A 25,902-nucleotide genomic window follows, 5' to 3' on the forward strand; every position below is an offset into this window, starting at 1 on the left:
TGTGCCTTTAAATAACGAGTCCGCAGTTCTTATAAATTGAATAAAAGAATACTATTGCACGATATGTAATGAACTCCCCTTAAATAATACTGCAACGCGGGCCGTGAAAAACTGACGTTCTTACTTTAGCTTCTAAAGAATACTTTGTGTGAACAGGAACCAACCGCTGCTTAAAGCCTAGTAGAGACACAAGACATATAGAGTTCAGGCCTTATTCGATTTTAATTATATTGCCACAAGTCATCCCAGTGAGAAAGGTCGTCGTTTGTGTGTGGTTGCTTGTCATTAGCGGCACAACGCTCATATCTGCTACTGTCAATCTGTGAAGGCTTTTGGCCTTGCCATTAGTATTAGCGACAACCCGAAGGTGATCCTCTCTATGCATCCTCGATCTAACAGTAGCGTGTCGAATAGAACAGGCGTTGTCCTGAATGAAAGTGGCCGGGTCATCATCGGAGCGGATGATTGTCCGGCATATATGGTTGAGTGGACGATGCCCTGTTGCACAAGCCGCAAAGAAATATTACACCGAGTAACCCCGCGGCTGACTTATATTGAAGTGCGATATCTATCCTTATACCGGTATTCTAGAACTAGTCCGGTGTTGAATAGTGTTGGTTCCGAGGCAGTGGCGTGGCTCAAACCATTAGAAATCAACCCACATCAATCATCCGGTTAGTTTGGCCGATGGTTTCCCGGGGTTCAACGTCTAATTTACATGACGGCATAACTAACCAAAGTAAGGCACCCAGTGCATGTCCGCTGGTCTTGATTTGGGTGACTTCGTGCATCGGGATCTGACCCTCGTGTCGTAGATCCCTATATTGATTAACGCCGAGCATAAAAGCCGAGAATGACAAACACCGGAACTCAATTTATACACCAGTTCTTTCTTGATGGCCTCTCACACAAAAGCCTGCGAATATAGGCAGCAGTTTCTTAGGGTCGAATGCAATGAGGCTCCCTCATGGCACCTGGATATAAACCGGGGCTAATGCCTCGTCAGATGAGAAAATACGGAGACCAGTAGGACTGATCTGAACGTGAAAGCTTATACAATAACGTTCCTATTCTAGAAGTCATCTGGGTATGGGAAGTAACTCGAACAGATACGACTTCATTGTCGTCGGAGGTAGGCAGCACACATATGCCAACAGTAACAGTATCTGAACTGATCTTTCTAGCCGGACCTGCCGGATGCACTGTAGCATCTTCATTAGCAAATTCGAAGAGCAGACCAAAAGTTCTCCTTCTGGAAGCCGGGGGCAAGAACGATGCAAAATCGCTGCGCGTCGACGGGCAGCGTTGGAGCACGCAATTAGTCGAGCATACGAACTGGGGATATAAGACTGCCCCCCAGAGGCAATGCAACAACCGCGAACTACCGTTCTCACGCGGAAAGGGCCTAGGCGGAAGTACAGCAATCAACTTTGGGACGTGGGCCTTTGGTGCTCGAGACGATTACGACAAGTGGGCTGAAGACGTGGGCGATGATGCCTTCTCGTGGGAAAGGGTCCAGGAGCGGTTGAAGGCTCTTGAGTGCCTCGACGAGCAAAGTCTCGCGGCAAGGACCAGCAACAATACAGTTTATGCCGCCCCGAAACCTACACATCATGGGTTCACTGGGCCCTTGCGGGTGGGATTTGCTCGAGAATTCGAAGCAGATCTCCCGTTGGTACTGGACATATTTGACCAAGCAGGATTCGAAAGGAACTTGGACGTCAATGACGGAAATCCACTAGGAATGTCCCTCGGATTTAACTCTTTTTCATTTGGTCTCAGGTCCACTGCAGCCGACCTGCTCGTCGATATTCCCGACAACTTAATGGTAATCACGGACCAGCCAGTTCAGCGCGTCGTTTTTGATGGACAGCGAGCAGTTGGAGTGGAATTGAAAAACGCGAAATGTAAGCCTTTCTTTTCCTGTTTGTTATATACTTGTTTGACTCTCTCAGACTTTGTTACGAAAGAGGTCATCCTCTGTGCCGGAACCGTCGAAACGCCGAAGATATTGATGCATTCTGGTATTGGCCCAGCCAGCGAACTCCAGAAGTTCCACATTCCGATAGTTTGCAATATTCCAGCTATTGGACAGAATCTCATCGACCATTTCCTGGCGCCTTTCGTTGTGAGGCGAAATCCCCAGACGAATGACCGCAACTCGTTCTTTCGCGATCAGAAGGCCATGCACGCTGCAATGGAGCAGTGGGAGAAGGACGGAAGTGGCCCATGGGCTCGGTATGGGTGCCAAATCGGCGCTGGCTGGTTTAAATCAGACCGTCTCAGCTCGTCGGAGGAATTCAAGCTGCTGCCAGAGTCAGTGAAGGAGTTTCTGAACCGCGAGACAATCCCGCACTACGAGCTCATCACGCACTTTCCAATCCATTTTGTTCTACCCGACTTATTTGGCGACGACTACAGCTATCTTGCGTTTGCCATGATTGTAATGAACCAGCAATCCTGCGGGAAACTACGGCTTCAATCGGCGGATCCGGATGAGCCTCTTCTTATTGATCCTAATTTCCTTGATCATGCCTTCGACCGTCGCGCTTGTATTGAGACATTCCGTCATATGTCAGAGGTTATTAACCATCCCTCATTTGCAAAGGACACTACAGGTGTTATTCTGGGCCCTGACTCTGATTCCGATGAAGGCATTCTGGAATACTGGAGGCAAAATGGGTTTGCGGGTTTACACGCTGTTGGGACCGTGAAAATGGGACGGCCTGGCGATCCTGATGCCGCCGTTGACAGCCGCTTTCGCGTTTTTGGTGTTGAGGGTTTGCGGGTTGCAGATTTGAGTGCTGTGCCATTCGTGCCGAATAATCATACGCAAACTACTGCGTATGTTACTGGTGCCACGTGTGCTGAAGTTTTACTTGAAGATTATAATCTGGACTAGTATGGTAGATAGTTGTCTGATGGTTATATATCCAACATACTCCGTTGTTATGGGGCGAACTACCGTATGAATGACTTTCGGTCGCCCATTAGCTGAAGACTGGGGTGATTGTAACTCGCTATATATATAGATTTCAACAGTAACTCGCACAGTGCATAATGTCATGATTGATCTACTGCGTAGTAATTCGGGGCTCTGTCGGACTTTCCCGCAAAGCTTCTGACAGTTTCCACATCGGTATACCCCATCACACCTCTTCTTCCTGCGGAATGGGAGGCATGAGTAAGTGTTGAGCTGGGCGGGCACAGAAGCGGAATGGTTCCCAGTATCACAAGATCTCCGCATATCAGCCACGACCCTCATTGGGTTGAGATAGTAATACTCCAAGCCCAGTTGCAGGTACACCTAGTGTGCTTGGCCCGGCCGACCAAATGGTGAGTGCTGGAGTTATCGGGCGAGGCCAAGTCAAACCACGCTCTCCTGCACTTATCAAACAGCGCTCGGATCTCCTCAGAGCCTTGGCTGTGCCCCTTTGTTTGGGACCAGAGTTCGGAGAAACACCTCGTTAGGGAATGGCCGTGCAGGCCAAGCATTTACTAAGGTGATTGGGGTCAGATGAGGGACGTTGTCTCAGAGCAGAATACACCGCACAGCAAGTTGCAACCTTATTGTGAGAACCTTAATACTACTTTCTCCAGGCCTCGTGCTTGGGCCTATCATACTAACGACCTATTCTTGCCACGTTTAATTACCCGGGGTTTGCCTCGCCCTTAAGCTTCTCACCATCACCGCTGGTGTCTTGGTAACGCCACGCCGGCACCCAAGGACGGGGGTATTTCCATTTCCAGATTGGCGGCCCCGTATCTGGCGGCAAGCTGGCCTCAAATATCTCCGTGGGGATGAGACAAATGGTGGAAATTGTCTGGGAGGCTTTATCAGGGACTCGGCACTTGGCAGCTCGAGCGTATGCCTACGCCGTAGATAACCGCTACATCAGATAGTTCCAGGATGTTTGATAGCATCAGGAATAGTCGCAGTGCTCCCAAGACCACGTCTTGCTTTCCCTATCTTTGGCGGGTATTTTAGGGCTTGGCTGGAGCTTTTACCGGGCAGCGCGTCCATTGGCCGAAGTCAGTTGTGCAACGGAAATAATAGAAATTAGATATCGCAAAGACGGCGAAAAAACAACCGTATACCTAATTCCTTACCATATTCAAGAATGGCGTGGATAAGGACCGCCTTGTGATATTGCAAGCGTGGAGTGTAGCCGGACAGTTGGTACACGATGGTCATGCCTACAACGATATGAAAGTTGCCGGGCCAAGTAAACCGACGTTACATCCCAGTTGTTCTGGGCTATCAATGCGTTCGTTCAGTGTATCGGCCAGAAACGGCTGGTATCTCCGCGTTGACTTGTAGCTAGATTGCACTGCCAAGATACTTCGGTCACGGACCTTGCCAAGGGTCCGCTACCCTGCAGACCTAATCTAAAAGGAGGCTGGTATAGGTAACAGGGGTGAGCTCGCCATGAATCAGAGTGCAGGGTCGGCCGTGGTGGCTTTGATGTTAAAATTGGTGGTTATATACGCGAGCCTGTAAACAGGGCAAACACAGGAACCATTAACCTACTGCTTCAATCATTACAGGGGCTTTAATTATACAACCTCGTTCCATACGTCGAATGCATGAATTGATTGTCCAGTCTGGCATTATCTCCAGTCCATGTATTCCGGTTTCAGCTCATATTGATGGACTAGTTTCGTGAGTTGGCACACCTACCGTGGCCAAGCGATTCCCTGGAGAGGAATTGCCACAAGTTGGATAGGCGAGCTGCCTGGAGGCTTGGTAATTGCTCGATGTAACCTCCTGCAGAAACCCAGCATATGAGCAGTCAGGATTGTTTTAGAGTGTCCCAATAGCCAGGTTCCAAGACTGCTATCTACTCACGCGAGCATCTCCAGGTTTCTCAGGTTACATTCTCGCCTCTACCCCCGCGCGTGGCTTGTCTTTCCAAGATTGCTTCGTGATTTTGCGCTTGTGTGTGCTGATATGGCCTCTTGGTACTAAAATATATCTATACCATCTCGTCCATGATTTCGAAGGCCATTGTTGTTTAACCTCGATTGCGTCCGCCGCTGCAAAGCGCGTATATACACAAAATGGCAGCCACCAACAATCATGAACCCACCGTTGTCGTGTCGGATGGTCTTGATATTGCCGATAATAACGTCCCCACCCAGATCGATGATTCAAAGAACAGCCACCATATCTCCGAAGCCGCGTCTGACGATAGCTGGCCGGACAAGCCCACAGAAGAGGAGCTTCAAACCCTGCGGCGAGTCTCAGGAGAAATCCCTTGGACCATGTGGACGATTGCCTTTGTGGAGCTCTGCGAACGATTCTCCTACTATGGCGCTGCTGTTCTCTACACCAACTTCGTGAACCACCCACTGCCTCCTGGGTCCACGACCGGTGCGGCTCCCGATGGCCTACCTGGAGCCCTAGGCATGGGTCCGAAGGCCGCACAGGGTATCAGTCTGTTCAACCAGTTTTTCGCCTACCTGACGCCTCTTCTCGGTGCATGGATTGCTGATGCCAGGATGGGTCGGTTCTGGACCCTCCATCTTGCCATTGGTATTTCCACCGTAGCCCACGTTGTGCTCGTTGCTGCTGCCTCTCCTACAGTCATCGTCAAGGCGGATGCAGCGTTTGGAGCGTTCATCATTGGCCTCATGACTCTCTGTGTCGGTACTGGATTCTTCAAAGCGAATGTCTCCCCTCTACTGGCGGAGCAGAACACAGACGATCGCATGCGCGTGGAGGAGCGTGACGGCGAGCGCATCATTATCGATCCAGCCATCACTAATTCTCGACTGTTCCTGTGGTTTTACTTCTTCATCAACGTCGGCTCCCTCACCGGCCAGATCAGCATGGTCTATGTCGAGAAATTCCGCGGCTTTTGGCTTGCATTCTTGATTCCCACCATCCTCTTCCTCATCGCCCCTCTGGTCCTCTGGTCTCAGCACAAAAAATACAAGCTGACCCCTCCCACGGAATCCCTTCTGTCGAAACTGATTCGCATGTACTGGTACGCCAGGAAACGGTCCAACGGCTTCTTCAAGGTAGACTGGGAAACAGCCAAGCCATCCAGGACTGCTATATCCGACCGACCCCTGTGGATGACATACGATGATGCCTGGGTTGATGAGGTCCGTCGCGGCTTGATGGCCTGCAAGGTTTTCTTGTTCCTGCCTGTCTTCTTCCTCGCCTACAACCAAATGACTGGAAACCTCACCATCCAGGCCGGTACAATGCAGCTGAACGGCGTCCCGAACGACGTTATTCAAAACTTGAACCCCATCTCCATTGTGATCATGGTCCCCCTTATCGACCATGTCCTCTATCCCGCCCTCCGCAAGGTCGGGATTGCCTTTACCCCTGTCAAGCGAATGACGTCTGGGTTCTTCATGGCGACATTGGCGATGGTTGCGTCTGCTGTGATGCAGTATTATATCTACAAAATGAGTCCGTGTGGATGGTACTCCAACCGCACCGTGGACGGCGTCCCTTGTGACCCAGCCCCTATCAACGTCTGGGCTCAATGCTTGCCATACGTCCTCATCGGTCTGGCCGAGATCCTGACCAACGTCACCTCGTACGAATATGCCTTCTCCAAGGCCCCAGAGAACATGAAGTCCCTTGTCATGGCTGTCAATCTGTTTATGAGTGCCATTTCTGCCGCTATTGGCCAGGCATTTACTCCTCTGTCGGACGACCCCCTGCTGGTTTGGAACTATACCGTCATTGCGTGTATCGCTTTTGTAGGTGGCATTGCTTTCTGGTTCTGCTTTAACCATCTGGATACCGAGGAGGATAAGTGGAACATGCTTGCGAAGACGCATTACTTGGGCCGGAATCAGCCTACACAGACGGCGGCTACAAAGGAGGAGTGTTAGTCAGTGGACATCTGGTCAAGGGAAACTTCAATCTTGCCATTTATCGTTAGTATGGTATTTTAACGGAATTTATTTCACTTGACAGTTCAATTGTCCCGCAGGTGGCCCCTGAACTAGATCCGCTGACAACTACGCCCAAACCATCAGAATGTATATACGTAGCAGACAGAAACAACTCTACATAACTCAATCCCCCCGCAAAAGATTGAAGCCAACGTTGAAGAAGAGCTGTAGATTATCTGGAAATAGACTCTCATAACATCATTAAATACAGAATAAAACCCTGAGCGGCTCATGCTCATCGATCACGGTTGAAATGCAAACCCCCAGCCTCATCCCACAACTCTCGTCCTGCATGGCCACAAGCACTACCAAGCCAAAGCATACGTTCCATAATAATTGCCAGCTCGCTCCATCCACGGACACTATTCTTCCTAGCTAAACTGTGGACCTGGGCCGCAAACCAGGGCCTCTCCCTTGTCCCTGCTGCGGCTATGCCACCCATCACAACAACCCAAAGCAAGACTTCGTTTTCGCGCCGTGACTCCAAATGAGACCAGGGGATCTTCTCAAGTTCCTGCTTCAACATCTCCGCCAGAACTGGCAAGGGGGATGTCTCATATGGGAGTGGGAACACCACACCGAGACAGAATATGAGTGCGGCGATGCGGCATGCGTCGTACAATAACAGGCTCCCTGGGTAGGGTCCTGCAATCTGGACGCCTGGTGGAAGACACAGGGCAGAGTGCTGGATGAAGTTTCGTTGGTCAGCGATCTTTGAGAGATCTAATGGAATTCGACGTTGTTCAATTCCCTCGAGGAGGTGGATGTAAGACCTGACGGCCTCGAAGAGCTGGCTTAACTCGGCGGAAAATCCAAACTGGCGGTTTTGGATATGGGCGCTTTCGGTGTCCAGCGGCACCATGTCGAGCATTGTAGATGTATGGTTGCCTCGTAGTGAAAAGAAGGGGAATCGCGGTCGGGACAGGGACTTGCTCGCGGCGAGGATATCAGAGCTACAATTGTGAGTCCAGATGCACTACGAACAGACTGATATGAAAGAACGGCTTACTAGGATAGAATGGCAGCCAGCCCGGGTAGTTCGATACTGTTGAGGCCTCCTCTCAACTGGATAAGGTGGTATAGACCGGCCTGGTGGGCAACGTTGGACGTATTCATTGCGTAGATGTTGAGCCACTGCAGTTCGCGAAGAGGAGCTCTAAAGGGCGACATGCTCTGGCTGGGCGTAATAGGCTCTCCCGAGCTGTTGTTTGCCATGCAAAGGGCACTCAAGATTAATGAGTCGGTGATGGGCCGGCGAGGGCTCTCCAGGGCTTGATTGACAGCCCTGGCTGATTCCATCTCGACGTACAGTAGTCTTCGTTTTAACAGCTGCGAGCGTCGCGCATCATGACCTTTTAAACTGTTGGACTGCTTATGGGCCAGGGCACCAAGGGACAGTGCAAAGCAGGCAGCTTCTTCCACGATGTAGAAATGCGACCATGCTTGCAGCGCAGTGTTCTCCCTGCTTCCGGGGATCAGATTGGGCCACAGTACCGATACGCCTGCAAGAGTCAGAAGTGTCCCGATAATCCCTAGATGTACGAACTGTATTGAAGGCATTCTTCGAGAATGTCATCGGGTAAATTGCTGAGCGGGGATGTTCTGAAAGGGTCCATTCTTTTCATTGCAATATGTCCAAGGTCAGGGGGTCCAACCGTGTCTCCATATTGGGTCCCTGTGCTGACCTGGCCCGGTTGAGCATTCTCCTCGGAGTCATTCTCCGGGACTTCTCTGTCCTGGTATAGCGAATGTACCGCGGGGAGATACGCTGCAGAACTACTCACGGGTCTAAATGGGTCCTGAGAGCCATGCGGCGCATCTTTGATCGGAATATTGAATGCATTGTCGAGATAGCTGATCCTTCGTCGTGCTGCATGTGAACGCACAAGCCGGCGACTCCTTTCCTTCTCAGGGCCTCCAGAGTCCTGGGAGGGCGATATCCAGGGAACGAAAGGGCGATATCCAGGGAACGAAAGGGAAGGCTTTTGATGGAGATGCGTGTCTATTCAACGTGTCCATGTCCTTCTGCCTTATTCAAAGGTAACAAGTCGCGTAGAAATCACGGACTCCTATTTACAGGGGCAGGCCTGGAGAAAAGGCGTTGACAGCTCGGGAGTTGCCCGTGGCTGCGGAGGAATGGGAGCATTCGCCATCGCTGTAGGGCCAGACTGACCGACTATGACGTCCACGACAGGGTACGGCGTCCTGTTATTAGTGACCAACAGTTCCCTGTTATTGTCAAACACGGGCGGCTCAACGGTTTCCAGTAAGATACTTAGGGTTTGAGGCTCTGACACTTGTGGTTACCTTTTACGCGGTTAAGACAGTATATTAGGATATTGCCACCGCTATTGAAGGCTGATGCAGCTATTCAAAATTTACAGGATATTGGTTTATGGCGACTGATTCATCCCTATTATAGTCTCGCCTACTAGTGTTCATCGACCCAGAGAATACGAACAGACCGGGCCCAAGTCTGGGGCGGCAAACCAATAGTCTGATGTTATTATAGCACTGGATGTATAGTTATGTAATTATTACCAATCATTCCCGTAAGCAACTAAGTCCAGGTATATCAACATTCTGTTATTGTATTGTCAGGTGTACGTTAGATACTTTTGATATTAATTGTATCCCCACTGGCGAGTCCAGTTGTCCATCATTCCCACTGTGACCGGTTCCAGGCAGCGCAGGCCATTGCTGGCTTCAATTGCTTTACTGACGTCGATGCCGGATATACTCTCGGTGTCACCCAGCAATCCACGGAAAAAGTCTAGAAGCCTGAGTGCTGGTATATTTGTAGCATCAGTATGGTTGCGTCGGCCTGTCTTATCAACATTCTGGATCCAACTAGAAAGGGCGATGGTATCCAGACCCATCTTCTGTCCGATATGGGCACTCAGCATCGGCCATTCAGTAATGTGAGGATTGACAAGGTGGAAGGTGGCCGAAGTTGCTTCCGATTGTAGCGAGAGACGGTACTGTATAATCTCCCCCACGATCTCAGCTAGGCTGTCCTATATGTCGCTCGAGTTAGATATCTCATCAAACAATGGATAAGGCAAAATTGCTACTTACTATTGGAATCCAGTTGACTTCATTTGCACCTCCCAGCGTGGAAGGAATCTGCCCCAGGCTCATCGATGACTTCACCAAAGCTGGGATCCATTCCTTCGAATTCCAGCTTCCCAGGTTGTTGGTCGGTCCAGCTATCTGTCCAACGCGAAGAACAGTAGTGGGAATGCCAATCCTGTCTGACGCAGCATAGCAAAGTCGTTCTGATATATGCTTCGATTCGGCGTATCCCTGCTTCAAAGCAGCATCTGGGATGTGTACTGGGCCTTCTGGCGCAGATGGGTGACCCATGGACGGATTCCACGCCCCTATGGAACTAATAGACGACACGAAGAATAGATGGGCGCAGTATTTCGTTTCTGAAGCAAAGTCGATCAAGCTTCGAACGCCTTTTATCATCGGGTGGAATGACGCGAGTGATTGATTGAAGTCAACCTTCCACGCATTATGGATGACCACATTGACTTCACCAAGAAGATTGCTGTATATGCTCTCTGGCAGACCCAGCTGGCCTTCTGATATAGCTGCTTGGATAAATTCAAGCCGTTTCCTGTTCTGCTCTACCGCTCGCAGCCCTTTCTCGTGGTGGCTTTGCGTCTGGCGTGCCTCTGCATCAAGAGAGCGATTCAGACAATAGATCTTCCTCACGGCTTGGTCACCTAGGAGAATGTCCAGGATATAGCTACCGAAGGACCCAGTGGACCCGGTGAGCAGGACAACGTTGCCTTCACCAGTTGGTCTATATACCGTTGCCTTCCTGGGTTGTGGCGGATCCTGGGTAAAAGACTCCAATAGACCGTTGATTCTGTCAGTTCGGGATATTTCTGCTCGAGTACTTCTGGCATCGATCAGACCCGTGATTAACAGAGACAACGAGGCAATAGATGGGTTATCATATATCATGTGAGTTGTAACACGTCCATGGCCGTCGTCATCGTTTCTGGTAACCGCCTTGCTGAGGGTTCTTGAAAGTGATGCTGTTTGAAGAGAATCAAATCCAGACACATATAAATCATCTTCGTCACCAATATCACGGCCAAGCTGGCTGATTACAGCCTGGCGAACAAACTGCGCCACGGATTCCAACGAGCCGTCCTCGAGAACAGCCCGGCTTGTCTCATTCTGTCTGTTATACAACACCTCGATCTCGCTCTTATAGTCTTCGTTAACCTGCCGGCGCTGCGTACTCCCTTTAGCGGTCGTCCTAAACGGTTTACGCCTCACCGCAATGCCAATATGATCTCGCATCACACGAGCATATGTCGGGACAGATTCATTAGCATCCTGCACCTGCGGCCACACGGCGCCTATGAAGGCTTCCACCGCAGTGAATCCATTCAGATCCCACAGACCCCAGTTCGGCTCCAGCAGAAGGGCAGCCTGGAATCGGCCTTGGCCTACCACCAACGCCCTTGATACGAGGGGCATGGCTTCGATCCGTTTCTCCATGGTAACGGGATTGAACTTTTCGCCGTTGCTGAACACAATAATATCGTCGAGCCGACCGGCGTACTGCCACAGGTTGGGCTTGGTCTGGTGTTGGCGAAACAGGTCTTTCGTGCGATATTCCGTCAGGGTGGGAAATGTATGGAAAATGGCGTGGTAGCTCCGGTCTTTGCTCCGTCGGAGCACAAGTTCAGAGAGGCCATCACCGACCGGCTCCATGGAAACGTTGTAACCTGGTGCCCAGTCAAAGTAGGACCAATCCTTGCTGTCTTCTGGGATCATGGAAGGAATGAGGCCCATTTCAGTGGACCCTATTGCCGTGATTATGGAGACTTTGTCTCGGAGTTTGTCACCTGTCTTTGGTGCCAGAGGTGCGCCTCCGAAGTAAAGACGATCCAGCTTAGCCACAGAGATCGTGCCTCCTGGGGTGCTGCAAATATCCTCGATGAGAGACGGTGGTAGGAGGGCCGCCTGCGGCTTCCACGCCTCGATGATATCGATCACAAGCTTTCCAGAAAGTGGTTTAGGAGGAGGAACAGAGAATGGAATTCGAAACAAGATTGCTACGACAAATGGCATGAACCCCATGATGTGGAAGAAAGGCGTCACCGTTAAAATCCCGTTGTTCTCTAACCGCATTTTTGAAAGAGCCGTAGACCGACCAGGTGGGAGTGGATAGTTGGCTAGGTTATCAAAGGTAGCGAAGAACCCATGCGTCAGGTATATTGGTTTGGGGAGGCCTATGAATTCAGTATCTAGACGGATTTATGTTATTCAAGAACCGTACCTGTAGTCCCCGACGTATGCATAACGAGGCTGACACGATCTTCTTCTTCATCGAACGATTTGGTGCAAGGATAGTGCTCTGTTTCGCCTGCTAACATGTAATCCCAGGAAGGAACTTCAAAAGCTTTCATTTCAGGATAATGAACTCGCAAGGCCTGCACTTTGTCCTTGAATTCGGGGGTATATAAGAACGCGGCTGGGCTCGTTGTCCGGAGGAGATGGACATAGGCCTCGTCCGAATTTCTCGTCGACGGTAAGAATGTCTGAAGACGAGTCAGTGGAACTCCGCAAGTGTTCGGGTGGTTTACCTTGTAATCCATTTTGTTGCATGCGAGGAAAACGACAAGGTATCTAATGTCATTGACGCCCATGTAGGCCAACGTTTCACCAGCACCACGACCCGCCAGGGCCCCAATCCAGCCGGACATAAAGTCAGCGCAATGCGAGATGTCCCCGAAGGATACAGGATGGAAGCCGTCTTGCCGTGTCATGGTGTTGGGGAGGTTGCAGAATGGCCTCTTCGGATCTACCTCTGCCCAGTGGTCGACGACCGACGGTAGGAGTCTCCTGCCTGGCTCATTCGCATACATTGAAGACATTTTAACGGTTGGTATCGGTCATGAATACAATACGACGGACTGCTCAGTTGTCTGACCAGGAAGCCCACATTGTTTATATATTCAAGTCTTCGAGCAGGCTTTTCTTTTCGGTGTAATTTGGATTGTCATGTTACTGTGCGTAAATAGCGGATATGTCGGAACTAATACTTATTTATAATACCAATATCTATAAAGGGTTATTCCATTACTTATTATAAATATAAGCACTACCCTGTCGGGGGAACAATACGGCGGGAAGGGCCAAGTGGAGCCGACACATTATTCAGGTTCCACGCATTTACTCATAGTAGAATGTGGTTCATGGTTTTCCTTGTCAGACTGTTTAGTACTGCGGAATAAATCTAAGACGTCCCAAATGAAACGTTATTCTGTATCTTTAACCCTTCGGCTCCACCAGCACTCCGATCTGATGCCGAAGCCGCGAGCAGCGATGGTACAACCCTTCACCCTAGACATCGATAATGAGAGCACACCTGCAGCCTTAGAACATCCGTAGAAAACCCGGAGTTTGTGTCCCAGGAGCCTTTCCCAGAAATCTAACGTAGATTCCAGCAGGACCAAGTCCCACTATATGGACTACCCTTGGCCGGCTGATAGGCTATACAAGCTCCTGCCTGGGAAGCCGGTCTGGATAAGCCGGAAGATAAGGCACTTTTGATAAGCCGGGCCAATAACCAATGTAAATGCTGCACTCATGCGAGCCCAGTGCTGATTAGACGTCGCCCGTGGAAATAGTGACCCCGCCATCTGACCCTCTGCTGTCACTCCTGTTACTACATGACTGACTGACAACCTGAAGTTGACCAGCTATGGACATCAACAGTCCGATCAAACGACGGAGGACCCGTGACGATAGGCGGCGAGCAGCGCATGCGTAAGTGCAGCCTGTGCTGGATGGACATTACTGACAGGCCAGCTGCGACCGCTGCCGGAGACTGAAAGAGCGCTGTGATGGAGGCATTCCTTGTACGAGGTGTACTCAGCTGCGACGGCATTGCGAATTCAAGCTCCATTTTGCTTCGCCTGCGTAAGTTCAGGTAGCGTCCTGTGCACCTGTTCCATCTAATCGAGACTATAGGCCAATCCGGTCGCCAGAAGTAAACGTTCAAGAATTGATAGAGAGGGTGACATATCTGGAGAAAATATTGCAGCACAAGGTCAATGGGATATCGCTGGATGTCGACAGTCTGCGGCGGATGGCCAGGGCCTTGGACGAGGACGAGCACAGGAAGCGAGCTGCCAACCAGGAGGACGAAGACCCTATCGAGGAGGTCTGCACCATTGACCCTGTCGAAGATACGACGACGCGTAAGTAGATCGTTTTCTCACCTGGATGCTGTTAACATAACAGACTACTCGGGTCAATTCTCCTACTGGAACTTCTCAATGCGAGTCAAGCGCCACATCTAACATCGACTGGTACGCTACTTCCTGCCCAAAGAAATCAACGCTCGCTGATTAAATAGGAACCACAAGTGCCTTTTCCCATGTCCAATGGTAGTAACTACTGGCGCGCCCAGCAGCTCCATCCTGGTGCTGGTACGATTGCAGCAGCCAGGGCGTGTTGTCCGCCCCGACACGTTGCCGATTTCCTGGTTAATATCTTCTTCAAATATGTGGAAACGTATTATTTCTACGTTGAAAGGACGTGGCTTGAAGATAGAATAGACAAGCTGTATTATGATCCTGGAAAGTTCAACAGAAAGAGCGCCTCAGTGGTAAGTATCATCCTCACTGTATTTGCCATCGCGACGCAGTATGCGTACCTTGACTCGCCAGCCCAACGAACTTGGAACACCTCAGCCCCGGACTTCTCAGAGGACGCACTTGGAACGATGTTCTATGAGCAGGCTATTCGTTTCCTGCCGGAAATCATCGAAGCCTCATCCCTTGAGAGTGTCCAGGCGTGTTTGCTGTTCGCTGTCTATGCATTGCCTGTTGATGCTTCCGGGTTGGGCTACATCTATATTACTTTGACTACCCGACTCGGGATGCAGAATGGGATGCATAGGCAGTACAGAGGTACGAGGCTGAGCGCCGCAATGATTGAAACGAGAAATCGTGTATGGTGGACGGCGTATACACTGGAAAGGTAAGATAACTCGGCTTATGGATGGAAACGGCTAATCGTAGCCGAGGAAAATTGCCATATTCCATGGTAGGCCGTTGTCTACTCACAGAGATGATGTCGATGCGAACCTTCCTACATATTCGGCAAATCTACCGGCGGATGGTTCGCTCAACACCACGCCATGCATGGTCACTTCTATCAACCTAACACGGCGACTCGAGGAGTTCTCCCACGACATGTAAGCATGGACCACACTATACAGTCTTTCGGGCAATCAGTTTAACTTAATCACAGGTCCCTTCTTCGAACATGCCAGAAACATGAACGCTCCGCAATTCTATCGCGGCTGGTGGCCGGAAAGCAGGACCTAGAGACCTGGTGGGAAAGTCTAGCTGACGAAATCTATATTGAAACACCGTCTCACCAACCCTCCTCGCGGATGATAAAACATATTCAACTGGAGTATGCTCTAGTGCGAATGTTTATCGGTCGGCCTCTCCTGCTGAACCGCTTGTTGACTGGATCTACACCCGCTTCTCCAGAAGACAGCGAGAGCCGAAGTGCAGCCAACCACACGGTGCCATCTCAGGGCAGCCATCTAGAAACAAGACAGGAGCTTATCGACTGTTGCATCCGAGCTGCCCAGGAGGCTCTTCGGCTCTGCCGGACCTTGCGTGATACGAGGCCTGGCCTCGCGCGGAGTTCTTATATTGAGTACAGCTCGTGCAGAGCCTCGTTACTGGCTCTCATAGCCCATTCTATTCATGACCAGTCCGTTAGATTTCGGAGTGACTTACGCGATGGGCTCGATATGATCCGTGAAATGGCTGCCGCCGGAGACTCAGCCCGGTCAGAAGTCGCGCTGTTGGAATCCCTTGAAGGGGCCTTGACGTTACTGCAGTACTCGAGTGAGACGGCCGACAATTCTGAAAGGCAGAATGTGTCCAGTGAGGAGTGTCATTCGGGTTATGAGGGCTTCAAGTACTGGGAATCACAGTTCAAATCTGCGGGAACAGGCAACTCCCTGCCGACTGCCAGTGCTCCAGTGGGTGACGGAATATCGCCTTCTCAGCACCAGATGCAGAGAATACAAGAACAGGAAGATAGTCTATTGGGACCTCTCCCTCGAAATCTGTCTGGTTATGTGACTCCGCCTGTACATGGGACAGATCACCTGGGGCATGTAGGGCCAGCGGCTGATCTAGAAGACTACTATGGCATTCTTCCCAGCAGCCAGGATATTCTTCATCCGGACTTCTGGAACTGACAGCAAGCGGGTTTATTGACGTCGGTATACTGTGATACAGTATACATCCAACGGTGCATCGCTCGTGTTTGATGTTGAATTCTCTCTATCTCCCAGTTGACTCGAATGGAATGCATTTTCAGTTAAGATCAAAGTTTATTAATCTCTGATGGCTGCATATATCCTGTCTAACGCCTCTTTCAAGTACTCCCTGGGATGTGTAAAGACAATTCTAAACCAGCCATCCTTCTCAGCCCCGAACAGCTCCCCACTCGCCAGGAAGACCCTGCGTTGTAAAAGCTGCTGCATCACTTTATCGCTCACCCGGTCGCCATCTGGAATACCAGGGTGTAGCTCACGATATCGCTTCCCTAAATTTACCCACAGGAAGAACGCGGCATTGCAGCCTGGTGCATGTTCGATGCCTTCGCCCTTGAGAATGTCCACGGTATACGCATAAGAATCCCCCAGTCTCTTTTGATTCTCTTTGATATACGCGTCTGTGAACGCTTTATCCTCGAGTAGAAGCGAGGTTAGATGGTCTGCAATTCCAGACGAGTAGGAATATAACGAGATGCTCTTCAGTGCTAGATGCACGTCTGGATTCGCCTGTGAAATGAGAACGCCCACGCGAATCCCATTGGCACCGAAGTCTTTGCTCATTCCCCAGAGGATATGAACCAGCTCAGGATCGATAATTCCGGTGATGTCGATGGACAAAGCGGACTCGAATTGAACAGGGGGTGGTCCGTTATGGTCCACTCTATTTTCAAAAACCGACAGGGCATATATTTCGTCGCTGATGAGGTGGATCTGGTACTGTTGACACAATTTCATCAATCCAATAATTGTTTCGCGAGGATAGCAACGCCCCAGTGGGTTATGTGGGTGGCAGAGCATGAGTCCTCGGACATTCTTTCCAGTATTCTCCTGGAATTGTAAAAGAGCCTTCTCATACTTTGCAACTGCTTCGATGCTGAATGGGTCCACATCGTCGAAGGCAACCTCGACAACCTGCGTTCCCGGCCGCAGTGAAATATCTGGGATAAATGTCCCGTAGTACGGTCGACCCAGTAATATCCCTTCGCCGGGGTCAGCAAATGCCCACGATACATGCTCGATAGCGGGCGAAACACCGTTTGTGACGATGAGATGGCTCGGTTCAAGCGGTTTGATTGGTTTCATGTGGTGGTTGAGGAAATGGCAGATCGCCTTTTTCAGCCGCGACGATCCGCCTCCGCCGTCGTTGTATGTGAGATAGTCTGCGGGCAGTTCTAGTTTCTTGTTCAGGAATTTGAGAAGCTCGTCGTGCATCAGGGCGTTTTCTGCGACGCCGACATTGACGTAGCCCTCGGGATTGGCGGACGGGCACCACAGGTCGTTCATGATATCCCACATCAGGTTGTTGGATGTGGCGTCGGACGCCGTTTGTGCTCGCTGAGAGACTACGCGAGGTTTGTTTTGGGCCGCCATATTCATGTTCGATTGTCGATATCAAGAACAAACGGGTGAGTACCAGTCACAGAGGTATGATGGTTAAAAATCAGCCTCTGGATGAGACTTCAACACAGCCGATGTTGGCTCCATGAGTCACGGTGGATCCAGATCTTAAATAATACGGGCAGGAGTCTAGAATAAGTGTCAGAATATTGAGTTCAGTTGCGTTCAGTTCCCCGGCCGGTTACCGTCGGAACCAGCAGTCGCCGCAATCAGCGAGTGGAGCAGTCGCCGAATATATGGAGACGCTGAGAGATGGCCTTGCTCAAGGCGTCCACCACCTAGGCACTATTCAGTCTCATATTCTCGTCAAGGAAAGCCATCTACAAGGGGAAAGGCGGATTTATCTCAAAATATGATTACAGTTCACACCACATGAAGTAACATAGCCCAGCATCAATTTAGCCCAGTAAATTCAAACAAAAGGAACGTGCGGCAAAACAATTACAAGCGCGCAATAACAATCCCAAACGCGTCCCATATCCGTTTCACTAAGGACCTTGGGGCTTTTTTTTGGCCGACAGGGCGCCATTCGCATGGCCGGCACTGCTTGTCACACTTGATCTTCTCCGAGCTCGACCTGACACAAGGCGATCAAAAACGGGGCTGGTTGGTACACTGCTCACCTCTCGAGCAGCTTCGATACACTGTGACCTCCTCAACTGTACCACAATGGTCAGTGGGAAACGGTTTCCCTTTTCCACCACCGTAAGCCGCGGGAACACTGTGAGCAGACATTCGTCCATCACATTGGGGCTGTTTTCACTTCCTGCATGGCCATCCCCAGGGTACCCGAAGGGAAGCCATTCATTGTCCCCCCATTGATGGGGCAGAAAGTCTGGTTCATATCTTTGCAAGGACCTCTGAGTAGGAAGCCATATATCGACGGCCTTTCCTACTATCTTCTCAAGGCTTGCGCGGAGCTGGCTAAACTGGTCACCAGGAAGCATTTCATATAGATATGAAGAAACATTCCTGATAACTGCTTGCACCCTGGATTGAAGCGCCGTTTGCTGCCTGTCTGGATAAATTGAAACAAGTAAGGAGCGGCAGAATGATTCTTTCTCATGATCGGAGGCTGCGAGATCGGCGAGAACCGACCGAATTCCTGCGTCCTCGGGTACAATGTACGTGGGCTGGAAGATATGCTTATCGACTTCTCTTGCCAGAATAGCTAAAACAATAGCCAGTCGCATCTGCTTTGCTGCCGGCGAGTTGGAATGTGGAAGCGGGACGGCAGCGAAGTTGCTCTGCCTTTTGAATGTGTCCCAGATGGCATGATTCTAGACACGGACTGTAAGCATGGCCAAGGGAAATCATGTTTCGCTGCGTTGGCACCCACCTGCAGAACCTCATCTGAAAGGTCTCCATTCAAGTACTGAGAGATCTCGGTGGTGGCATAGTGCCACAGATCGATAAAGGCATCTGCCCTGTGCAAGGCTAGGACACGCAGAGAAATTTCGCCGGCTTGGATATAACTTACATGTCATCATCATTCGAGTCAAATTGTTTGGTCGTATATCCTTCAATCCTATCCAGTTGAGCTTTTGTAGCCTGCAATGACGTGTTTAAAGCAGACTTCTCCCTCTGCACCTCTTTAGCCCTCCCCTCCGCGTCCTTCAACCGTTTCTGGTTGTCAGAGTGGGAAGACTTGATTTTGTCGAGGAGGGCACCTTTTTCTTTCAGCCTTTGTTGTAGGCTATCAATATCGCCTTGGGAATCCTTCAGCTCTGAATCCAGCTGGATATTGGCCGATTGAAGCTTGTTGTATCGGTCCTCGGAGTGGCTGATTGCGCTCTCCTTTCTGGCGATGGTGTCCTTTCCCTCCTGAATCAGCTTCTTGAGAGACTCTATCTCTGATGCTGCCTCTTTTTGCTTGGACTTCTCGCCTTCATTCGCCTCAAACATCTGCGCTATAGCAATTCGCTTCTCTCTTAACTGTGTTGATACTTCGGTCTTAACTTGTTCCAGTTCCTTCTCCTTGGCTTTTAGTTGGTTTTGCAGATCACTGGTTTCATTGAAAATCTCATCCACCACATGGAAATTGGGATCTGAACGAATAGAGCCAAAGAAGTTTCGGAGATCCTCTAATGTCTGACTACCACGTTGCTGTTGTGGGGCTGGTCTGTGGTTCTGGGCCGGTAGGGGGTGCTGGCTGCCAGCAGGCATGACTGACATGGTAGGGGGCATGAGTGGCAAGGAAAGTGTGTGAGTACACGATAAAGATATTTCGGCTCTTGGTTTATTTTTCCAGAGAGTGAGAGTGGTAGGTGCTTGTCTTCTATGCGATTCAAGCCGAAGGAAAGCCTGGAATTTATCATTTCTCCACCAGGTCTCTCATTGTGAGCCTCCATGACTTGATTGATAACCTTACGTCTCTCCTCTCCGCTCAGTTGCTTGACGCTAAGAGCCTCTCCAATGCGGTGCGTTGCATCGTGGTGGCCATCTCCTCTGCGGCACAGCTATTATGCATATCGAACAGCTCAGAGATGTGCGTCATGCGGGTCCTGCCGGCCCTTACGAGTAGTGGAACAATCTTGCCTGCCGCATTGTAAAGGCGTAAGGAACAGGATTACACTAATTTCTCGCGACGTGTCACGCATGGAGAGGGTGCTCCATCAGCTATGCACAGCTTGGGGTGCGAGCACGAAATAGTTGATTAGTGGTAGAGGTCCAATAGCGTCAGCCCATTCTGTATATGCTTCTGTGAGTGGGTTACTTGCTCAAAGGTTGTGTGCTATCTCAATTTAAAGAGAGGTGCCACGTATTATTGATTGTAGGCGAAACTGCCGCCCCATTGAGCAGGCGAACCTGGTAGGTAGCCGCGAACCCCTGCCCCTGCACGCAATCGTGTAACATGCAAACAGGACCAGGCGGGGTTGATCAAAAGTACTTCAATAACAAGCCCTGGCTTGCTTGATTCGCTGCCTGTGGCAATGCGGTATCTGGGCGTCCACCCTGCACTCCGCAATGGCGCTCGATGCATGTGCGACTGCGATGACAGGAATTCGAACCAACTACAAGCCACCGACTTTTTTCCCGCAAGGCCTGGTGAAAAGGGTCTGATCCGGTTTGTCAATGGGGTTGAGGGGGTGTGTCCCGAGCTAGGAATCTTGCGACGTTCGTTGTTTGCTGCGCCTCTCAATGGAATGATTGACTTCTGACTATCGTCCTTTGTCAATATGTAGCTTCATGTTCTGTGTCATATAGGCAATCAAGGGAATAAGACTGTACAAGATTCATTGTTCCCCTTTCAACATGCAAATATAAATATTCTTGTTGGCCCGCATTATTGTTGCGATAGATTTTATATATATACCCCGCCCTCGGTCTGTCATCGCATATTTTAGGGCAATATTGACCCAAATTATATATTCAACTGCTTCTTATGGATATTCCTTCTAATATATCTCTCTTGAAAGTGATGCCCGGGAGCTTTAATATATCAGTCAGCGTAGTTATTTTCTATTTATTATCATCTGCCCCACCGCCTGGTATTTCCTAAGCTATATAAGGATTCATGATTCGGAAAGCTCCAACAACACAAGCTGACCAGAATCGTCTCCAAAGACAAACGTATTACCCACATTGTTGACAGCCAGTAAAAGCTTATGGTAATCCGGTGGCAGGTGAAGCATTCTCCGTCCGCCCCTGGCAATCCACCACGACTCGTCAAGGCGCATTTCTGATTGCGAAATGGTCAGACCAGGGTTAGAATCTGGGGCTCCAGAGATAACTTCGTGCAAGCCGTCATCCATTATCAGATAGGCATCATGCTCGGAAAACGCCAGCTTTCTGGTATATGTTTTCGTTTGAATCTCAGTTACCGGTTCATAATCGCTGCCGGTGGCATTCCAGACTTGCACATAGTTGGGTCTTCCTGTAGCGAGTATATTTCCATCGGACGAGATCGCCACGCGAATTGTTTCCCTCCCAGCCTGTCCCAATGGTTTCGAAGTCTTTGTGGCAATATCCCAGACCGTATCCTGACCCTGGAACGAGCCAACGAACAGAGTCTTATCGTCTTGAGAAATCGCAGTTCCGGCGAGATCGCGAGAGGCTTCAAGTTCACACTTGCATTCCCAGTATCGGTATCCCAGATTTTGACCATACCATTTGCTTTTCCACCAATGAGGAGGGATCCAGTGGGGGAGAATGTGAGGGATCTTATGAGGGAAAAGTAATGCAGTCTCTCCTCATTCTCAAATATGCCCAGAGTCTGCTTGCAGGCGCCTGTTGCGATGTCCCAGATGCGAATTTCGCCGTTAATAGCACCCGATGCAAGAGTCCTACCGTCTGGCGAGACTGCCAGAGTCCCAATTTCATAATCGTGTCCCTCCAGCGTACGCTCCCAGGACTTCTCCTCGACATTCCAGAGCTTCACCGTCCTGTCGTGGGATACCGTCGCAAGCTTGCCCCCAGGCAAAGGCTTGAGAGCTGTAACTCTTCGCTCATGACCAAATGGGCTCTGTTTGATCTGTCTGGTTGTATCATAAAAGTGTATCAGCCCTAATAAGCTCACAGTCATCATAGTCTTCCCATCTCTCGAGAAGATCACAAGAGAACTGCTAGCCCCGAAACCGAGATGTCGAATTTCAGACCCGGATGCAACATCCACAACATCTACTCTGCAAGCTCCTGTGGCGCCCAGATCACCGGTGAGTAGGGCCATGTCTTCCCCGTTGGGAGAGAAGATGCCGCGTATGAAACGCGCGTCCCCGACCTGATAACCAGATATCTCCCTGCAGGTTCTGGCTGCAACATCCCAGAGACGCATGGTGCCGTCAGGAACTGTGGTCGTTGAGAGAGCCTTTCCGTCCGGCGAAAGGTTAAAGAATGCTGGGAAACTGCCATGAGGAAGAGTTGCTTTGCAAGAGCCATCTGTTATGTCCCATATGCCCACAGTGTAGTCGGCCAAAACTGCAGCCAGGCTAATCCCATCCAGCGAGAAAACAATGTCTTGGACATGCTTAGACTCAGTATCGATTGTACGCTTCGACGATTCGGTTGCGAGGTCCCAGGTTTTGATAGCGCCCTCTTGAGCGAAAGCAAGAGTCGTGCAGTCCGGCGAGAATGCCGCAGCCGTGGGCACCGGACCAGGTAAGTCGAACTTCTTGATATCCTCGCCGGTTAAAACGTCCCACAGGCGAACCTCCTGCTCACAGACTGTGAAGAGGGTCTTGCTATCTGGTGAAAAGACCATAGAAACAGCTGCCCGACCGTCAGACACTGGAATTGGGAGTGTGTTATTGCAAGCTCCGGTCTCTGTATCCCAAAGGAATACACGAGCAGAAGGACCTTCCGAGGCAGTCTTGAGTCTTCTCCAGAACGAAGCAAGGGTTTGACCATCAGGAGACAGCTCAAGTTGCTTTGTTCCCTCGGAAGCCTGAATCGTCATCAAACAAGGATCCCACTCATCTCGAACGCCTTTGACATCCTTGATGAAAGGCAATCTCTCATGCCAATACTGCATCCTAACATGGCTTTTGGTTGGAGAAAGTGCCAGAGCCCCAGCATATGCCTGCAGAGGTGTTTCCTCGATAATGGTCAAGTTTCGTTTGAGAAAGCGAAGGGCGTCTTCCAAAAACGCAGCGAAACGGGAATTTTCATGCGACTGTCTGTTATTAGCTTCGAGATTCCGTTCTTGAGAAGAAGACACATACCTGAAATTTCGCTAGCAATTGGCTTATGCACAATAGGGCACTTGGGAGTCTCTGAATCAAGCTCAAGCTTTCGAGCCAGTGCAGGAAATGTACGTCCAGAAAATCGATAAGATCTTTCTCGGTCATCGGGTCACCTTCGCCCTTGCATAGATGACCAAGCCCAAACTCGCACGAGTATCGAAGAGCGGACAGTGGACTATCGTTGGGCACAAGAGCATCCTTGGCCGGCGTGTCGTGAGAGACATTGTAGATGTTTCGCCTGAGTACCTTGGACATTTCGGAGATCGACCTTGTCCCTATATCAATATGCCGCTGGCTCACCCCTGCTTCAGATTGAGAGTCGATGTATTTGTTCAAGTATTCCCTAGCAGACTTATGGATGACGCGCACAGTATCATCTTTGATGGCGAGGAAAGAGCCGCACCTGGGGAGGATCTCGCTTGTCTTTACATCGACTGGTAGGTCTGCAAGGAGGTGGATTTCAGACGAAGATAGCGGCCTACTTGAAAGGCAAGACACCGCGAGAACCTCTATGCAATATTTGCGTTCATATGAGTGCTCATGCTCAATCTTCGCCAAGAGCTTATCGTATACCGCCGTGAGATCAGAAGGAGTGTCCTGGATGTACGCGATCGCGCGGGACTGTGTCATGTCGTCTTTGAAAATGCCTTTGAATACGAGGGACACCCAAAGGAAGGTATTTTGAGCACGTTCATGGATCTCGGTAGACATCTTCTGCAGAGCAGCTTCGTCATAGTCGAATTCATCCTGAAGCTGGCCGAGCTTGAATTCAATGTAGGCGTTCACCGGTTCTGGTCGGCTCTGTACGTCTAATCCAATAATCGAAGCAGGGCTCGTGTGGACCTTGAGCTTTCTGAACATGTCCACTTCAGGCCGACTGGACAAGATTCACCTGGCCTTCTTTGTGTTCTTGAGAGCATCCGAAATGACCTTCTGAATGTCCCGGATGCCTGGACCTCCGTCGTCGCATTCATCCACAGCATCAAGGGCCAGATATACCCGCCCCAGGCTTTTATCAGACAGCATGTTCTGGAATGCTTTGGCCAAGCCCCAGAACATCCTGGGATTGTCAAAGTGCCCCGGCTTTGCGTTTCTGCAGGACTCGAGTATGTGCGGGAAAAGTTGGGGCTGTTGAATGAGGAGCATCCAGACCAAGGATCTAAGGGCGTCTATCGGTCTCGTCTGGTGGTTCTCGCCTGATTCAAAGAAGAAATATGACAGGCCTGGTGCCAGGCTAGATTCCTGCTCAGAGAGTTCATTAAGAATGCCGACCATCAACATTGACTTGCCAGTGCCGGTTGGGCCGTTCACCCAAAGGACTTGAGATGCGTCTGGATCACTCCAGTCAGTGAAGCCTTGATACTCGGGGGTATCGAGAATCCACTTATACGCAGCTGGCAGCAGCTCGTCGTTTCTGCGTGCAATGTCTTCCCTCACCGCGTCTGGGTCTACCACGTAAATATCCTGCAGCCATTGTGCTTCTTTCTCACTCCGTTCGGTCTTTTGTTGAGCGAGGAAGTAATCCTTGACGGTTTGATGGAAATCACCAAGAATCTTCTGGGACTCCTGACCCTGTTTCACGAGGCCCGTCAGAGCGCGGTTGGAGCTGACATCGAGATACGCCTTTGTATCATGGTCAAGAGCAGCTTCAGCATCCTTTGCCGCTTGGAGCTCTCCAGCCCAATCGTTCAGGTTGATTGTGTTTTTCAAAAACACCCAGGCTTGGTTTTTTTGGTAAGAGCAGGCGCTTTTCATTTGGAATTTCAGAAGTGCCTTATAAAGCGAAACGATCCTCCCCTCCAGTTCCTGCAGAAGGTCGTGATAAGAGCGGTCCCCGGGGTCTATCTTGTCTTCGTCCAAGAGGTAGTTCGTCAGTTGGCAATACCAGTTCATCCTGGTGATGACATAGGAAAGACCGCTCCTTTGGGTCTGCGATGCTTGCGCAGAATTTGTAAAGAACTCGAAAAGTCAGTTTCCTCTTCAATAGTGAATATAGTCAACACACCTGCAATCCAATACAAACACCGGCCCACGGTAAAGCAGCCTGCGGGTTGCCTGACACAGCGAGGTCAATCACTCCTTTGATCTCGTTGATGAAGCCCAGCGCGCCCCCGACCATATCAGTAGCCTTACTGCTCTTTTCGATCCTGGCTCGGCCACTGTCGACTGCGGTTTTCAAGGTAGCTTGTCTTTGAACCGGGTTGTCCATTTCAAGGGAAAGTTCGCCGGCGGCACTCCCATCGGGGTCAATGGCCTTGGGCAAGATCTTCACATAAGCTTCGACAAGACCAGCAGTGTCGGTGTCGGCGGCAAGCTCGTCGTACGCGCGATTCCAAACTCGCTCAGAAGTTGTAATGTCTGGGGAGGGAGTCTTTGGTTCAGGCTTGTCTGACTGCTTTGGGGCTTCATCAGGGGGTTTCGAAGTGCTCTGAGTAGGCTTGCTGTTTGCCTCCTGTTCCGCCTTGCGCTTCTCCTGCCGACGCCTGCGGCATGGAAAAACCTTCGAAAGTCCCATTGTCTGGCAGATTACCAGTCTTCTGGGTGATGGTTGTGAGA

The 25,902-nt window shown here is 50.3% G+C and overlaps 9 protein-coding genes across 9 annotated transcripts; 4 read left to right on the plus strand and 5 right to left on the minus strand.

The window, feature by feature from the left end:
* Positions 1-1,089: 1,089 nt before the first annotated feature.
* On the plus strand, positions 1,090-2,902 carry APUU_41658S (GMC family oxidoreductase; the record flags this gene model as incomplete). The annotated part of the gene is made up of 3 exons (XM_041704866.1): positions 1,090-1,132; positions 1,185-1,907; positions 1,956-2,902. The coding sequence occupies 3 exons, from the start codon at positions 1,090-1,092 to the stop codon at positions 2,900-2,902; spliced, it is 1,713 nt and encodes a 570-aa protein (XP_041557408.1).
* A 2,159-nt stretch (positions 2,903-5,061) lies between these two features.
* APUU_41659S (uncharacterized protein) lies at positions 5,062-6,858 on the plus strand (the record flags this gene model as incomplete). The annotated part of the gene is made up of 1 exon (XM_041704867.1): positions 5,062-6,858. One exon carries the CDS (start codon positions 5,062-5,064, stop codon positions 6,856-6,858), a length of 1,797 nt encoding a protein of 598 aa, XP_041557409.1.
* Positions 6,859-9,545: 2,687 nt separating this feature from the next.
* Positions 9,546-12,827, minus strand: APUU_41660A (putative NRPS-like protein biosynthetic cluster; the record flags this gene model as incomplete). Its single annotated transcript, XM_041704868.1, has 4 exons — positions 9,546-9,938; positions 10,000-12,182; positions 12,230-12,491; positions 12,537-12,827. The coding sequence occupies 4 exons, from the start codon at positions 12,825-12,827 to the stop codon at positions 9,546-9,548; spliced, it is 3,129 nt and encodes a 1,042-aa protein (XP_041557410.1).
* Positions 12,828-13,657: 830 nt separating this feature from the next.
* APUU_41661S (Zn(II)2Cys6 transcription factor domain-containing protein) lies at positions 13,658-14,258 on the plus strand (the record flags this gene model as incomplete). Its single annotated transcript, XM_041704869.1, has 4 exons — positions 13,658-13,722; positions 13,765-13,875; positions 13,927-14,156; positions 14,200-14,258. The coding sequence occupies 4 exons, from the start codon at positions 13,658-13,660 to the stop codon at positions 14,256-14,258; spliced, it is 465 nt and encodes a 154-aa protein (XP_041557411.1).
* A 77-nt stretch (positions 14,259-14,335) lies between these two features.
* APUU_41662S (fungal specific transcription factor domain-containing protein) lies at positions 14,336-16,186 on the plus strand (the record flags this gene model as incomplete). Its single annotated transcript, XM_041704870.1, has 3 exons — positions 14,336-14,940; positions 14,987-15,157; positions 15,214-16,186. 3 exons carry the CDS (start codon positions 14,336-14,338, stop codon positions 16,184-16,186), a joined length of 1,749 nt encoding a protein of 582 aa, XP_041557412.1.
* Positions 16,187-16,324: 138 nt separating this feature from the next.
* APUU_41663A (putative aminotransferase) lies at positions 16,325-17,644 on the minus strand (the record flags this gene model as incomplete). The annotated part of the gene is made up of 1 exon (XM_041704871.1): positions 16,325-17,644. The coding sequence occupies one exon, from the start codon at positions 17,642-17,644 to the stop codon at positions 16,325-16,327; it is 1,320 nt and encodes a 439-aa protein (XP_041557413.1).
* Positions 17,645-18,153: 509 nt separating this feature from the next.
* Positions 18,154-19,852, minus strand: APUU_41664A (uncharacterized protein; the record flags this gene model as incomplete). The annotated part of the gene is made up of 3 exons (XM_041704872.1): positions 18,154-18,945; positions 19,005-19,092; positions 19,146-19,852. The coding sequence occupies 3 exons, from the start codon at positions 19,850-19,852 to the stop codon at positions 18,154-18,156; spliced, it is 1,587 nt and encodes a 528-aa protein (XP_041557414.1).
* A 1,328-nt stretch (positions 19,853-21,180) lies between these two features.
* Positions 21,181-24,207, minus strand: APUU_41665A (WD40 repeat domain-containing protein; the record flags this gene model as incomplete). The annotated part of the gene is made up of 3 exons (XM_041704873.1): positions 21,181-21,722; positions 21,776-23,276; positions 23,326-24,207. 3 exons carry the CDS (start codon positions 24,205-24,207, stop codon positions 21,181-21,183), a joined length of 2,925 nt encoding a protein of 974 aa, XP_041557415.1.
* Positions 24,208-24,234: 27 nt separating this feature from the next.
* Positions 24,235-25,861, minus strand: APUU_41666A (NACHT and WD40 domain protein; the record flags this gene model as incomplete). Its single annotated transcript, XM_041704875.1, has 2 exons — positions 24,235-25,305; positions 25,352-25,861. 2 exons carry the CDS (start codon positions 25,859-25,861, stop codon positions 24,235-24,237), a joined length of 1,581 nt encoding a protein of 526 aa, XP_041557416.1.
* Positions 25,862-25,902: the final 41 nt, after the last annotated feature.

The sequence above is a fragment of the Aspergillus puulaauensis genome, chromosome 4, assembly GCF_016861865.1.
Source record: "Aspergillus puulaauensis MK2 DNA, chromosome 4, nearly complete sequence".
NCBI classification, from domain to species: domain Eukaryota; kingdom Fungi; phylum Ascomycota; class Eurotiomycetes; order Eurotiales; family Aspergillaceae; genus Aspergillus; species Aspergillus puulaauensis.